The 16,684-nt window shown below is 30.2% G+C and overlaps 1 protein-coding gene across 2 annotated transcripts in view; it reads right to left on the bottom strand.

The window, feature by feature from the left end:
• Positions 1 to 16,684, bottom strand: part of LOC145256523 (inositol hexakisphosphate kinase 1-like) — a 246,645-nt gene that overhangs the window by 157,806 nt on the left and 72,155 nt on the right. The window contains exons 2-4 of one of the 2 annotated variants that reach the window (XM_080115537.1): positions 12,990 to 13,045; positions 9,612 to 9,845; positions 9,149 to 9,377 (exon numbers count right to left, since the gene is read on the bottom strand). In XM_080115537.1, coding sequence (XP_079971663.1) covers positions 9,149 to 9,377; positions 9,612 to 9,810 — 428 coding nt within the window. In that variant the 5' untranslated portion in view covers positions 9,811 to 9,845; positions 12,990 to 13,045. The remainder of the gene's footprint in view (positions 1 to 9,148; positions 9,378 to 9,611; positions 9,846 to 12,989; positions 13,046 to 16,684) is intronic. The other variant, XM_080115548.1, reaches the window with a different exon arrangement.

Below are 16,684 nucleotides of genomic sequence, written 5' to 3'. Positions count from 1 at the left end.
ACATTGTCTTGGCTGGTTTTTCATTACAAACACATCATCAAAATAACTCGCATTTAATCATTTTTCATAATTTTTTGATATGTTACTGGTATGTTACTAGTTTCTGCTATCATTTTTCATTATCATTATCATTATCGTTATCATTATCGCCCCCTTCTATCACTAAAATAATAACTTTTAGACATTGTATGGCTGGTTATTTCATTACAAACTCATCAACAAAGTAACTCACATATCATTTTTCATAATTCTTGGATATGTTACTAATTTCGACAATTATTTTTAATGAAGTAACCCAAATAATCGCCACCTCTTGCTAAAATAATAACTTTCATAAATTGTCTGGTATGTCTACTTCATTATGAATATACCAATCAAATAACTCACATTTCATCATTTTTCATAATTTTTGGATATGTTGCTAATTTCAAACGTCATTTTTTCCGAGTTCAATCACGTAATCCCTCTCCTCTTACTAAAATAATACCTTTGAGACATTTCTAAGCTGTTTATTTCATTACAAACACATCAATAAAATACCTCACATTTCATCATTTTTCATAATTCTTAGATATGTTATGAATTTCGACAATCAAATTTAATGAGTGCGCACATATAATCGCCCAATTCTTATTAAAATCATAAATTTGCTACATTGACTGGGCTGTTTATTTTATTATAAACACACCAATCAAATAACTAAAACTTAATTTTTCATAATTCTTGGATATGTTACTAATTTCGACAATTTTTCAAGAGTTAATCCACATTATCGCCACCACTACATCTTCTAGCCTGTCTATTTCATTACAAACACACCAATCAAATAACTCACATTTAATCATTTTTCATAATTCTTGGATATGTTACTAATTTCGACAATCATTGATTTAACCCGCATAATCGAACCCCTCCTACTAAAATGCTAAATTTCAGACAATATCTGGGCGGTTTATTTCATTATAAACACACCAATCCAATAACTTACATTTAATAACTTTTCATAATTCTTGGATATGATATTAATTTCGACAATCGTTTTTCATGATTTAACCCACACAATCCCCTCTCCTCTAGCTAAAATAATAACTTTGAGACATTGTCTCTGGTTATTTCATGATAAACACATCAATCAAATAACTCATATTTTATAATTTTTCATAATTCTTGGATATGTTACTAATTTCAACAATCATTTTTAATTATGTAACCCACATAATAGACCCACTCTTACTAAAATATTAACTTTAAGACTATATCTGGCCTATTCATTTCATTATAAACACATCAATCCAATAACTTAGATTTAATCACTTTTCATAATTCTTGGATATGTTACTAATTTCGATAATCGTTTTTTATAATTTAACCCACATAATAGCATTTCCTTTTGCTTAAATAATTACTTTGTGAGATTGTCTGACTGGTTATTTCATTACAAACACATTAATCAAATACCTCACATTTTATCATATTCCATAATTCTTGGATATGTTACTAATTTTGACAATCATTTTTCATGATTTAACCCACATAATCCCTTTTCCTCTCACTAAAATTATAACTTAGAGATATTATCTGGCTAGTTATTTTATTACAAACACACCAATCAAATAACTCACATTTCATCATTTTTCATAATTCCTGGATATATTACTAATTTCAACAGTCATTTTTCATGATTAACCCCACATAATTGACCCGTCCTTCTAAAGATATAACTGAGGCTTTTTCTCGGCTATTTATTTCATTATAAAAACAGAAATAAAATAACTTACATTTCATAACTTTTCATAATTCTTGGATATGTTACTTATTTCGACAATCATGTTTCATGAGTTACCCAACATTATCGCCCACCTCTTACTAAAATAATACATTTGAGAAATTGTCTTGGCTGTCTATTTAATTACAAACATACTAATAAAATTACTCACATGTCATCATTTTTCATAATTCTTGGATATTTTACTAATTTCGATAATCATTTTTCTTCATTTAACACTGATTATAGCCCCGTTCTTACTAAAATTATAACTTTAATACATCATCTTGGCTTTCTATTTTATTAAGAACACACCAAACAAATAATTCAAATTTACTCATTTTTAATAATTCTTGGATATGTTACTAATTTTTACGATCATTTTTTATCATGTAACCCACATAATTAACCCCCTCTTACTAAAATAATAACTTTCAGACTATATATGGGCTGTTTATTTCATTATAAACACATATAGCTTACATTTAATCACTTTTCATATTTCTTGGATATGTTGCTAATTTCGACAATCATTTTTTCATGATTTAACCCACATAATCCCCTTCCTCTTACTAAAATAATAACTTTGAGACATTGTCTGGCTGGGTTTTTTTTTTTCATTACTAAAATACTAACTTTCACACAATATCTGCGCTGCTTATTTCATTACAAACACACCAACCAAATAACTCACAGTTCATCATTTTTCATAATTCTTGGAAATGTTACTTATTTGGACAATAATTTTTCATGATTTTATGAAATAATCACCCCATCTTCCTATATAGGGTATTCTGTTATCACAAATATCAACCTATCTTATCCGATCCCAGGTATTCTCCTAGGAAACAAACCACCTATCTCATCCAATCCCAGGTATTTTGCTAGTACATATATCCACCTGTCTTATCCAATCACCGGCAACGCTTGGTATTCTGCTAGTACAAATATCCAGCCATGAAGCCACATAAAAGAGATTTCACTGGCATAATATTACAATGACTGCATATTAATCTAATGGTATTCGACAATAAAGCTACATCCAAGGGAGGTCACTTGCATATTATAACAATGATTGTATATTATTCTAATGGTATTCGACAATAAAACTACATCCAAGTGAGGTCACTTACATAATCTAATGGTAGTCGACAATGAAGTTACATTCAGGGGAGCTCACTCGCATATTATAACAATGATTGTATATTTATGTAATGATATTCGACAATGAAGCTACATCCAAGGGAGGTCACTTGCATATTATAATAATGATTGCATATTATTCTAATGATATTCGACAACGAAGCTACATACAAGGGAGATCACTTGCATATTATAACAATGATTGTATATTATTCTAATGGTATTTGACAATGAAGCTAAACCCAAGGGAGGTCATTCGCATATTATGACAATAATTGTATACTTTTCTAATTGTTTTTCATGATTTAACCCACATAATCCCCTCTCCTCTTGCTAAAATAAAAACTTTGAGACATTGATACTGGTTATTTCATGATAAACACACCAATCAAATAACTCACATTTTATCATTTTTCATAATTCTTGGATATGTTACTAATTTCGACAATCATTTTCCATGATTTAACACACATAATTGCCCCTCTCTTACTAAAATAACAACCATGATTGTCTAGGGTGTCTATTTCATTACAAATATGCACATCAAATAACTAACATGTCATCATTTTTCATAATTCTTGGATATGTTACTAATTTCGACAATCATGTTCCATGAGTTAACCCCCATAATCCCCTTCCTTTTATTAAATTAATAGATTTGAGAGATTGTCTGTGCTAGTAATTTCATTACAAACTCACCAATCACATAACTCACAATTCATACTTTTTCACTTTTCTTGGATATGTTACTAATTTCTACCATCATTTTTAATGATGTAACCCACATAATCGACCCACTGTTAATAAAATATTAACTTTAAGACTATATCTGGGCTGTTTATTTCATTATAAAAACACCAATCCAATAACTTACATTTAATCACTTTTCATAATTCTTGGATATGTTACTAATTTCGACAATCGTTTTTTATAATTTAACCCACATAATATCCTTTCCTTTTGCTAAAATAATTATTTGTGACATTGTCTGGCATGTTATTTCATTATAAACACACCAACAAATAGCTCGCATTTCATCATTTTTCATAATTCTTGGATATGTTACTTATCTGGACAATAATTTTTCATGATTTTACAACATAATCACACTCTTCCTATATAGGGTATTCTGATAGCACAAATATCCACCCATCTGATCCGATCCCAGGTATTCTCCTAGGAAACATCCCACCCAAGCAACGTCGGATATTTTGCTAGTACATATATCCACCTTTCTTATACAATCCCCGGCAACGCTGGGTATTATGCTAGTACAAATATCCAGCTATGAAGTCATATCCAAGAGCGTTCACTGGCATAATATTACATTGATTGCATAATAATCTAATGGTATTCGACAATGAGGATACATCCAAGGGAGGTCACTTGCATATTATAACAATGATTGTATATTAATCTAATTGTATTCGAAAATGAAACTACATCCAAGTGAAGCCACTTGCGTAATCTAATGGTAGTCAACAATAAAGTTACAAAGGGAGGTCACTCGCATGTTATAACAATGATTGTATATTATTCTAAAGGTATACGACAATGAAGCTACATCCAAGGGAGGTAATTTGCATACTATAACAATGATTGTATATTATTCTAATGGTATTCGACAACAAAGCTACATTCAATGGAGGTCACTTGCATATTATAACAATGATTGTATATTATTATAATGGAATCTGACAGTGAAGCTACATCCAAGGGAGGTCACTTGCATATTATAGCAATAATTGCATATTATTCTAATGAAATTCGACAATGACTATACATCCAAGGGAGATCACTTGCATATTGTAACAATGATTGTATATTAATCTAATGGAATTCGACAATGAAGCTACACCCAAGGGAGGTCACTTGCATATTATAATGATTGTATTATTCTAATAGAATTTGACAATGTAGCTACATCCAAGGGAGGTAACATACATATCATAACAATTATTTTATATTAATCTAATGGTATTCGACAATGAAGCTACATCCAAGGGAGGTCACTTACATATTATGACAATGATTGTATATAATTCTAATGGTATTCGACAATGAAGCTACATCCAAGGGAGGTCACTCGCATATTATGACATTAATGTATATTAATCTAATGGAATACGACAATGGAGCTACACCCTAGGGAGGTCACTTGCATATTACCCCAATTATTTTATATTAATCTAATGGTATTTGACAATGACGTTTAATCCAAGGGAGGTAAGTTGAACATTATAATGATTGTATATTAATCTAATGGTATTCAACAACAAAGCTACATCCAAGGGAGGTCACTTGCATATAATAACAATGATTGTATATTAATATAATGGAATCTGATAATGAAGCTACATCCAAGGGAGGTCACTTGCGTATTGTAACATATATACTGCGCAAGCACCTTCTAAATTTTTCAAATCGGACCTATAAAGCACAAGCACCTTCAAAATTTTCACATCGGACATATACTGCACAAGCACCTTCTAAATTTTTTAAATTGGACCCATACTTCACAAGCACCATCTAAATTTTTCAAATCGGACCTATACTGCACAAGCACCTTCAAAATTGTCAAATGGGACCTATACTGCACAAGCACCTTCAAAATTGTCAAATCGGCCTATAATCCACAAGCACATTCAAAATTATCAAATCGGACCTATAATGCACAAGCACCATCAACACTTTTCAAATCGGACCTATACTGCACAAGCACCTTCAAAATTGTCGAATCGGACCTATACTTCACCTATATCATACAATCCCAGGTGACACTTGGTATTCTGCTAGTACACATCCAACTATGTCATACAATCCCGAGCGACGCCGGTTGTTCTGCTAGTGCATGTACACCTACTTTATCCAATCCTGGGCTATGCCGGGTATTTTGCTAGTACAGATATCCACCTATGTAATCCATCTCGGGCGACGCTGGGCATTTGGCTAGTACATATATCAACCAATTTTTTCCAATCCCAGGCGTCGCTGAGTGTTCTTCCAATCCCAGGCCATGCCAGGTAATCAGCTAGTATATATGTCGTGCTAGTGCTATGTCATACTATTACGGGCGACGCTGGGTATTTTGCTCGTACATATGCACCAATTCTATCCAATACGCATCTTTTTTTTTTCTTGGTTTTTGGGCTAAGATCAAAGTGTAGTATCTGTTCTTAGAATTAAAGCGGTTTCATCCTTCTCCCCCCACCCCCACTTAGAAAATAAGGAGAGAAACAAACGTCAATCGAAAATAAGGACGGCCTTCTAAATAATAATGTTTTTAGTTCAGCTGTGATTTTTGGAATATGACATCTAAATATAAATTATGCATCTTTTTTTAATAGGAGATAATGCTCGGCAGAAAATTAATCTGTATAAGACGGTTACTTGGTCTTTTGGCTAAGATCAAAGTGTAGTATCTGTTCTTTGAATTCAAGTGGTCTCATCTTTACCCCCAACCCCCACTAAGAAAACTCGAAAATAAGGAGGATTTATATCACCAAATCCATTAACTCTCATTTCGTATTATATTAAAATAGGTTGATTAACTCATAATATGCCTCCCACTTTCCTCTCTCTCAATAGAATTAGGTCGTAGTGTTACTAATATAAAAAAGAAAATGGCCATTTTTTTTGCTTTGTTTTGTTGTGCAAACAGACATCGATCGTCTCAAGCCAAATATTTTTAAGCATAATTTTTTTTATTTACTTATCATTTTTGCGTATTATTTTTGGTTTAAGTCTCGGATTTTACTATTTTTGACTTGCTAATAACTTTGGTAACGTTGTCATAGCGTAGAAGTTCATAGTTTCATTTTATGAGGGTTACATTTTTTTTTTTACCGATAACGTTTTTATATACAAACTGCCATTACAGCTTGCTGACGTCAAGATCACGTGACATGACTCTGCGGTTTTTAAATACAAGGTGACCCAAAATAAACGGGCTTTGTGTACACTTATAAATCGACTTCAAAATATGTAATGTTTAACATTAAAATGTCACTTTTGCCCCCCCCTGCAGAAAATCGACCAGCTGACCCACTTCTGATGGTACTTTTGGGCTAATTTTTCGATATTTGTCATCCGAAGGGTGGAGCTTTAATATAATACCAAGTTTGTTAATTTTTGTTGTGTCTGTTGAAAGTTTTAAGCAGACATACAAACACACAGACACTCACACACATTTTGCCTTTTATATATATAGACTAGCGAGGGGTACCCGGCGTTGCCCGGGTGTTTGTAGATGTGCGTGGTGTTAAATAAAAAAGAAACCTGGGGGGAGTTAGGGTCGAAGCCGAAGCTCTGACGCAAAATTTGAAAATAAAATTGGCCAGCCAGAATGAAGCATTGTTATAAGCGAATAAGTGAAAGATGTTTGAAAGTCGTCGAGCATTACGACGATGACGATGTAAGCATTGTTATAAGCGAAGTAAGAAAAGAAAACAAGGTTTTAATTAAGCGGGGGGGGGGGGTAATCGAAACATCGAAAAAAAAACACAAAAAAAACTAACGTAAGGCAAACGAATGATGAAAACAGAAAACGTGAAAAATGGCTTAAATAAGCCGGTTTCGATATTAAAATTTAAAAAATCGGTAGGTACCCAGGTGTTTTGGGGTGTCACTAAGAATAAGCGAAGTAAAAAAAAACAGGAAAACGAACGTTACGTGAAAAATGCCTTAAATAATACAGGGTTCAATATTTAAATTTAAAAAATCGAAAAAAAAAAAAAAAAAAACATCTCACAGCACGATTTGAACCCAAAACGTTTAGATAATGAACCAAGGCCTTAACTACCTGAGCTAAAGCGACTTATATGAAATTTGTTTGGTTTTTCAACTATTTAAAGTAAATCAGGTCATGACGTCATCTGCCGCATGCGTTGTTGACGCAAATTGTCAAACTGTCGAAAATTGTCGATTTCGGGGTGAAAAAGTTAACGTTTTTCTCTCTCTCTCTCTCTGTTTGCGTCTCTCTTTCTCTCTCACACACTTCGTCTTCCTTACTCTAAAGAGTTACTAAAAAAGAAAATGGCGTCTGGGTTTGTTTTTTTGTAAAAACTTCGATCGTTAATATTTTTGTAAGCGTATTTTTTTTTTTTTACTTCACATTTTTGGCTTGTTATTTTTCGTTTAACTATCGTATCTAACTATTTTTAACGTGCTAATAAATTTGGTAACGTTGTCATAGCGTAGAAGTTCATAGTTTAGTTTGTGTGGGGGTTAAATTTTTTTTTACCGATAACAACAATGTTTTTTAAATTCAGACTGCCATTATAGCTTGCTGACGTCAAGATCACGTGACATGACTCAGCGGGTCTTAAATACAAGTTGACCCAAAATAAACGGCCCCGTGTATACTTTATGTAGAAGAGTTGGCGCCCGTATTTTTTTGGGGCAGTTATAAATCGATTTAAAAATATGTAATGTTTAACATTAAAATGTCACTTTTTTTCGCCCCCCCACCCCCAGCAGAAAATCGATCAGTTGATGCACTTCTGATGGTCCTTTTGGGCCAATTTTTCGATATTTGTCGTCCGGAGGGTGGGGCTTTCATATGACCAAGTTTGTGAATTTTTGTTCCATCGGTCAAAAGTTTTTAGCAGACACACAAATATACATACATTTTCGCTTTTATATATATAGATTTAGTTTGGTTCGATATTTGTTTTTATTTTACATAAAATTTTGTTATTTCATGATTGCTTCCTTATTTTGCATACACTGAGGCCCAAATTAAGAATATACATTTCTAGACATTTACAGAAAAGAATGTGAATAGATCTGATGTAAACAAATACTTGTTGAGTCATCTTCTTGAATAATCAATTCCTCCAATTCTGTCTATTATCAAACTTACAATCTCTTTAATAAATTCAAAATGTCGCACACCTGTCAATAGTAATTGCAATCACTATATAAATAAAAGTTGTGTAATTAACTTTTATTGTGTGACTTTTTTTATTAACTTTTTTTGTTGAACCAAACTTGAGGTTTCTTGTACTTTTGGCCAACTTCAGAAGTTGCCAATAAAGTCTAAAACAGTGCTACAAAAAAATATAAATTGTATAAGTTTGGAGATTTAAGCAAGTAGTTTACCTTTATTTGTATCTGGTAAATATATCTTTTAAAAAGCTATATTAATGAGTTTTGCAAAGCTTATGCAAATTTTCCATTCCATGCTCAGAAAACTGACATAACTATATAGAAGATAGTGTCCATTATATAAAAACTTACCTAAAAGAACCATTTCTCTCTGTTTGTTGTTGTTGTTGTTGTTGTTGTAATCTACGTGTCCGCATAAGGTTCTTAGTGCTTCCTGCTTCCGGGTCTGAGGATCTTTCTAAATGGCCACTTGTGGAATGGTGGTGAGATGGTGACTGCTTCAAGGATTTATATTTTGGTGGATTACCAACAAGGGTTACATAGCCATCATTATCATCTGTAACATGAACTTGAATCACACCTAGATGTTTTTAAATATAAAAATATATTTTTAAGGTTTCAGTTATTACTTAAATGTACACAGTATATAAGAGTAAAGTAATTATTTTAGACTATACTTAAGAGTATAAACCGAATTGTATTTCGATTTAAAAACTAAAAAGTATAAAAAAAAAAATGATAGAAAATATGAACTTCTGACCTTTCAACTCAATGAGAAGTAATTTAGATTAGAGATGAAAGAAAATTGTCTTACCTCTGTAAGCAGGAGTAAACTCTTTGAGATCAGAAGGCAGAGTTTCATAGAAATAGCGTTCTCGTGATGTGAGTGGTTTACAAAGTGTAGTATCATTGTAGTGTAGAAATGAGCAATGACCACCTACTTGATGATTGTAAGGTTTTAGCTCCATAAATCCTGACGCCGCCAACTCTGGTTCCATAACCAACTCAGGCATTCTTAGAACTCCGTCAATACGCACGATACAAACAACTGCAGTAAAAAAAATTTTTAATTTAAATTTGAATGCCAATTCGCAGAAATATAAACATAACAAAAAAATTCTTATTTGGATTCATCGAGCAACTGTTCTCATTTTGTTCTCCTCAATGTAACTGCTGACCTTTTTTAGGTGTATACAATTATAAATTATTTAGGACCTCTATCAAGTCATGGCTGAGAGAACAACAGCATGTTATTCACGTGAAGTAAATAAAGGGTTCCCATCCAAATTTCTGAGTTCGAAAGAAACATTCCTGACTTCGACAAGATACACCTGAAGAAGGTCATCAACTAAAACATTGTGAAAATAACACTCAAGGTGAGAACAGTAGTCCGATGAATCCGAATAATACAAACAACCAATCCTCATCTCAAAAATTCAGAAATGTATTACAAAGGAAATATTTTATTGGTTAATAAAAAATATATATAATAATTAAATAAATTCTGAAGTAAAATGTTCCTCTTTTTCTAGAAACAGAAAATTTTATGCTATTTAGGTATCCCAAACAAAAATTTATTTTAATTATATTTAAAAATCTTTACTGTGAGAATATAGATCTTTTAAAAACAAACAATGATACAAAATTCATTTTGGTAACAAAATTAATGACTGAATTATGATTGTTCAAAGTTTGGGATCAATTATATTTGACGGTACACCAGAATGAACCAAAAAGATTATAGCTTGACACTGGTTTCTTTTGCTTCTGGTTGAATTATTAACAAAAGAATATGCACACTTGCCTTCACAGATTTTGACTTTTAATTAAATCAAGTTTTATTTAGAAAATGTTTTATCAATGTTGAAAAAAAGCTGAATTTTTAATTAAAAAGTTAACAAGTTTTTATTAAATAAAATGTAACGTATAAACAAAATAAATTTAAATGAAAAACATTTAAGTAGATATTGTGCAGAGATGGTGTCACACAATTTATAAAAGGTATTTTATGAGTGTCTTTCATGCCACAAGATGGAAGTTCAACAGTTAACTCCTTAAATTGATTGTTATAAATTTCATGATGCATGTTTAATTCATGGTTAAAATATTTGTTTTGACTTTTATCTTCAATGAAAGAAATTTTACGAAAAATATCAAATCATTTCGCTACACAACAACTTTCGATTCCACAGGAATTGGAATCGTACTTGGTATCGGAATCGTTAATCAACATTTTCCTAGAATCGGAAAAAATTTAGGAATTGTCGCAACACTAATTGTAATATATACCCATGTGATAACTCTCTGATACAACATGACGTTTATATGTCGATATCATATCCCCTGGCTAAACAATACATACAATTTATATGTTTATCTGGTGCCGTTTGGAGAACAATATATATCCACCTCTCAATACAACAAAACGACCTTGTGTTAAATCTGCTCATGTGGACAGAGAAGTAAATAAGAATTCCAGCAGCAGTAAAGACACAAAGCAACACCAGGGGTGAGAAGATCATAACTCCCATTAGCAACTCATTAGCAACTGCTATTATTGTTGTGATTTTTTTTTCTTCAGGGATTTTATGAGAAAATAGGCTTTTATTTTTTTTCTCTTTGAATATTAAACGTATGAGGTTTATATTAAGCAGAGTTTCATAATTATGTTTTGTATAAAATGCCTCTGTCACTTTTGTTAATAATGAAAATTATGGTAACCCACCTTAACCTGGATAAAACACTGAAGATAAAACAAAATCTTGAAAAAACACCATCTTTATATTTTTTTACCCTGCTGGAGATGGAATAAAAAAAAAATTATTTTCAAGTGTTGCTATGTTTTTTTGCAGACACAAGACCGTATATATATATATATATATATATATATATATATATATATATATATATCAGGTTGACAAGAAAGTTCTTATGTTCTTTAACTTTTAAATTCAGATTAATATATTTTGGCTCAAACAAAAATTTATTTAAAATTTAACGGTTTTAAAGAACAAAACAAATGCAGAATGTTATTAAATTTAAATTTGATATTTCGATTCATAACAGAATCTTCATCAGGAAAAACAAGTATTTTTTTTCACATACTATGATGATAGGTAATGCTTGGCACGTTTTCCTCCAGATGTTGGTGAAGTGTAGTGTTCAAATATCTGATATAGTAGAAACACCAGTCTAGCATGTATTTGTTTAGTAATAAATTCTGCACTCGTTTTGATCTTTAAAACCGTTAAATTTTGAATTTTCCATATCAACAGTGCTTCTAACAGTAGACTTTTTATTACTTAACAATAATATACACTAGACCAGTGTTTCTGCTATATATATTTTTTGTTGTTTCAAAAATAAAAGAGCAAAGACAAATATTTTCATGTTTTAAATAGAAAACTCTTTTTTTCTTTTCTGAGTAAAATGCTTGATTTGTCTGTCCCTGTTATTTGCTTCTAAAACTTCAATTTATTCAGCCCATAAAAATCGATCCCGTGAAATATTATTGTGAAAACAGTGCCAATTTTTATTTTTGTTGCAATCCAAAGTTCCCCCGTTTTGCAGACCTGGATTTTCTCTACATTAAAAACCAGCTGTAACTTTGCTCTTATGAGGAGGTAAATAAATAGGAACCGTTACATGAAAAGAAAACATAAAAGAAATATGAAACATAAAAAACTAATAGTAAATTAACTAACGGGACCTGTGGAAATTACATAGGAAACTTATTCATATGTAATACATCGATGTTGGCATTCTATAGATGTTCAGCATAAATGGAGATGCTCTGATACTATTGGTAACCAGTAGTTTTCAACTTTGTTGTATAAAATGTTTTTCATTTTAAATAGGTCCTTGTCTAAATGTTAAAAATAAATTATCAAAGAAAAAATAAATAATTAAAATATTTAATTTTTCTTTTCATCACAAGTTAAAATATTCAAAGGTTGAGAAAATAAATTTCGTTATCCACCGTATGGAAAACTAAGCTGGCCTTGTCAATTTTTTTACACTAAGTCACCAACATGGATTATTGGTGCTTGCTGCTGCTGGAAAAATAAACGCTGTCCAAAAAATTTCTACTCCAAAATTCTTACATATGTGTGTACGTTCAAAAAGTTTTTTAAAAAATACTTGATATATTTTTATGATACATACATAAAAGAATAAAGACTTTTACACTAACCTGTGCATTAGGTGTATCAGAATTTGGGGGGAATTTTTGACACTCCTAACAGAAAACTGCAAATAAAATATAAAAAAACTTGTAATTTCTCTTTTTAAAGTGGGTTGTTTATTTTCTCTATGGAATATACTTCCAAAATAAACTATTAAAGTTGTTTAGAAAATAATAAAAATATTATTTTTTATTTTTTAAAAAACAGTGTTTACAAAGTGCCGGTGCGCTTTCATGCAGCCATTTTTTTTTTTTTTTACGTATGAAATCAATTGAATTTTACGAGTGAAATTTTTTAAAATTTTTAAACTTTAAAAATCTATTAAAATTTTTCTATAGGTTCAATTTTTACGATATTTTCAGGGTCTATGTGAAATTTTATGCTCTTTCCAATAAATCGAATATAATATTTTAGACAAACATTTTTTTTTTAAATTCACCCCCCCATTTTGAAATGTCTATTAAAATTTAAATAATTAATTTACTCACCAAAGTTTTATATATCACAAATTGAAGATAAAAGATCAATAAATAAAATATTCTAATTTAAAACAAAAAGTGTTTTTTGGAAATTTACCTGTAAAGTCCAAAGTATAAAACCTTTTTTTTTTTTTAAACCATGTTTATTTTTTTTTTAATGAAAGCCTATGTTATGCTTATATCGTCAAGTAAATATGGGATGCTGATGGCAATTTTTTCTATTTCATTCAATGTTTTCTTTAAAAAAAAATTCACTCGATAAAGTAGAAATAAGATATAATAATAAAAAACTCGTGTGTTTCATTAAGACAATCAAAAAAAAAATCGTTTGACTGGATTTTTTGTTTAACAGCAAAAACTTATAAGTGAATGTGCGGTTTTTCAGCTATGGAAGCCCAAAAATACTAATTTTGGTTAACAGCATACAATAAAAAGATATTAATTATGGCGCTTATAAGTCATCATAAGAAAATCGCGAAAAAAATCAGAGATTTGTCTCCCTTTATTTGAACAGTAAAAAAATATGAGTTCCTGTTTTTTTTAGGGAATCCTTGTTTAAAAAAGTATTTTATTTAAAAAAAGACATGGAATATAAGTATAAATATGGATAAATTCTTAACAATGAAAGTGCATATTGAATAAAAATATTTATAAGTAAGTGATTTTTTGAAATTTATATATATATTTTTTTATAATCGAACTAAATAAAATTTTGTTGATTTTCTTTAAATCTTTTTTAAAGAAAACAGATTAAAAAAAACAAATATTGTATAATTTGCTATTAAACTTGTTATTTTTTTTTTAAATTTGGTCTTTGCTCCTTTAATTGAAAAAAAAAAATGAGGGTTTGAATTACATTTTTCAAGTAGTTATAAGCTTCGAAAGATAGTAAGTTGATTTATTCAAGTTCATATATGGCATTTTTAATGCCCGGTTCTGATACACCTACCTGTGCATGTTTGAAATGTTTTCAATGAAAATTGTTTATGCTATAAAGCCTGAACTTTAAGAAACGGTATGATCCAAACCAAATGACTTAGGACAAAAATTAAGATTAAGAAAATACTTTATTCTGATTGGTTGCCAAATTTGAGTATTTTCCCACTTCAGAAAACTTTGGAAATCAATAAGATTTCGCAAGGGTAATGCACGTGACACTAATGTGTAACGCACGTGACAACAAATACCTTAATTCTCAGGGGTTCAATGAATAAAAATTTACTGAAAGACTATTATAATAATTAAAAGACTCCATAAAAATTTAGAACACATTTTTATAAAAAAATAAAGGCACAATTCACAGTTTATACATTGTTTAACAATGTTTAAAATATCCTTTCTGTCTGAATGTAATGCCCGTGACGCTAGAAACAAGACTCTTATTAAAACAAATGGTCATAGGTATGTACTACATGAAAGAGTAATGCCTTAAGACTAAACAAGCCAAAAATAAAAGAGAGTAAGGGCGATTTTAAATAAATGTTATCGCTGAAAACCCTTCCAAACACACGTGACATGGAATGGCCCTCTGAAACATTTGCTTCTTTTGAATGAACTTTTCTAAGATGGTTTAACATATTAGTCATCGTAAAAGTTTTTGCTGATTTGCCACCCTTTGATGTGATGGTTCAACATAACTTGCAAGCAACTGTATTCCTATTCTTGGGATTGACATTAAAATACTTCCAGCAGAAACTGGTTGCCATAATGGTTGAAAGTTTTTGTCAGTATTTAGTTAATTTTTTACGTATTTAAATTACTTATGTCAGATTTCTAATTAGTAATCTATCTCAATAAAATATACATTATTTAAACCAGAAAAATAAAAATATATATGTAATGGTAGAAAGAGTCTGAAAATGAGGAACAAGAGTCTGACTGATGAAGAATGCTTTATTTTCGGTTTGCAATCGTCATTTACTGTACAATTCCTCAACATGAAAACTGACATTGATTTAAAGTACAAAATAAAAATATTAATTTGATAGGAAGAAAAAGGAGGAAAATTTTCCATGTTTACATCTATTTGCCTCAAATTCATTGCAGTTGTAAAAGTTTACATGTTAACAATGGGTCATGCTTCTTATTTTATAATATTGTGTAGACGATGTCTCTTCAATAAATTTTCACTGGCAAGCAAAAGAGGGAGTTAACTTGTCTTTGTTTAGAATATAATTAATATTAAAATCATTTATAACAACAAAATTTGCTGATAAATTGAATTAGAAAACCTATTAATCGGCCGATTAATTCGTAATCGGCACATTCCTATTGGAAACCATAAATTTCTGGAGATTTTCAGTAGCATATTCGGATTCTTTTCACAAACATACAGCAAATTTCATTGCTTAACAAAGATATAACATTTTTATTAAAATGTAGTGTAAAATATTTTTTGAGGCACAAAAATAGTTATAACTTCCTTAATTTTAATCAAATTTTAAAAATTTAAAAAGATTTTCTTTCAAAGCTTTTTCCTCAAGCTTTTTTTATGTTATCATTGAAATATTTTATTTAAATTTTTTTCATGTTTGCTGGTTTATTGCCTAAATTCATATTTCATGTTTTGCAACATTTGATTGTCAAACATATAATTTTAAATGCATAATTTTTTTTCCTATCTTGAATAAAGTGCAGTTTTACTATAAATCGAACCGTATTCCTTATTTTTCCAAGTAAATAACGTATTTAAGTTTTTAAAATGCATGAAACAAAATGTTTAATTATTTCTAATGCATAAACACACAACTTTTCCGTTTAGAATGCTTTTCTTTTAATTTTGACTGAGTTTCAGTACAAATTATCATGTTCCTTATTTTTCTCTTTTTTTAATGCAATTTTCAAGTTTTCTAATGCTTTTTGTAAAATTTTTAGATTCATTACTGATAGTCTGACTATTCGCAGATTTTGCTTGCTAGAACCTCAACGACGACATCATTTTTCAGCTCACGGGCCTTAATAACATATCACTAAGGTCTTGATTCGAAACACATGCCATTAGCAGTTCATAATTGACTTTTGAAAATATCATGGCTGAGATTTTAAACATCAGACTACTTTTAAATATGAAAACTTAGGTAAATGAGGATATGAAACTTTACAAGAATTAATACAGACAAAAATGAATTTTACTCAAAACAAGTGGAGATGTTTGGAAAAGTATCAAGTATTTTTAACCTACCTATTTAAATATCAAAAGAATTTTTTGCTAAAGCTGACAAATT

This window comes from Euprymna scolopes, chromosome 3, assembly GCF_053919585.1.
Source record: "Euprymna scolopes isolate OS-2025 chromosome 3, ASM5391958v1, whole genome shotgun sequence".
NCBI classification, from domain to species: domain Eukaryota; kingdom Metazoa; phylum Mollusca; class Cephalopoda; order Sepiida; family Sepiolidae; genus Euprymna; species Euprymna scolopes.
The sequence above is the reverse complement of the archived record's forward strand: the minus strand, read 5'-3'. Positions and strand labels throughout refer to the sequence as shown.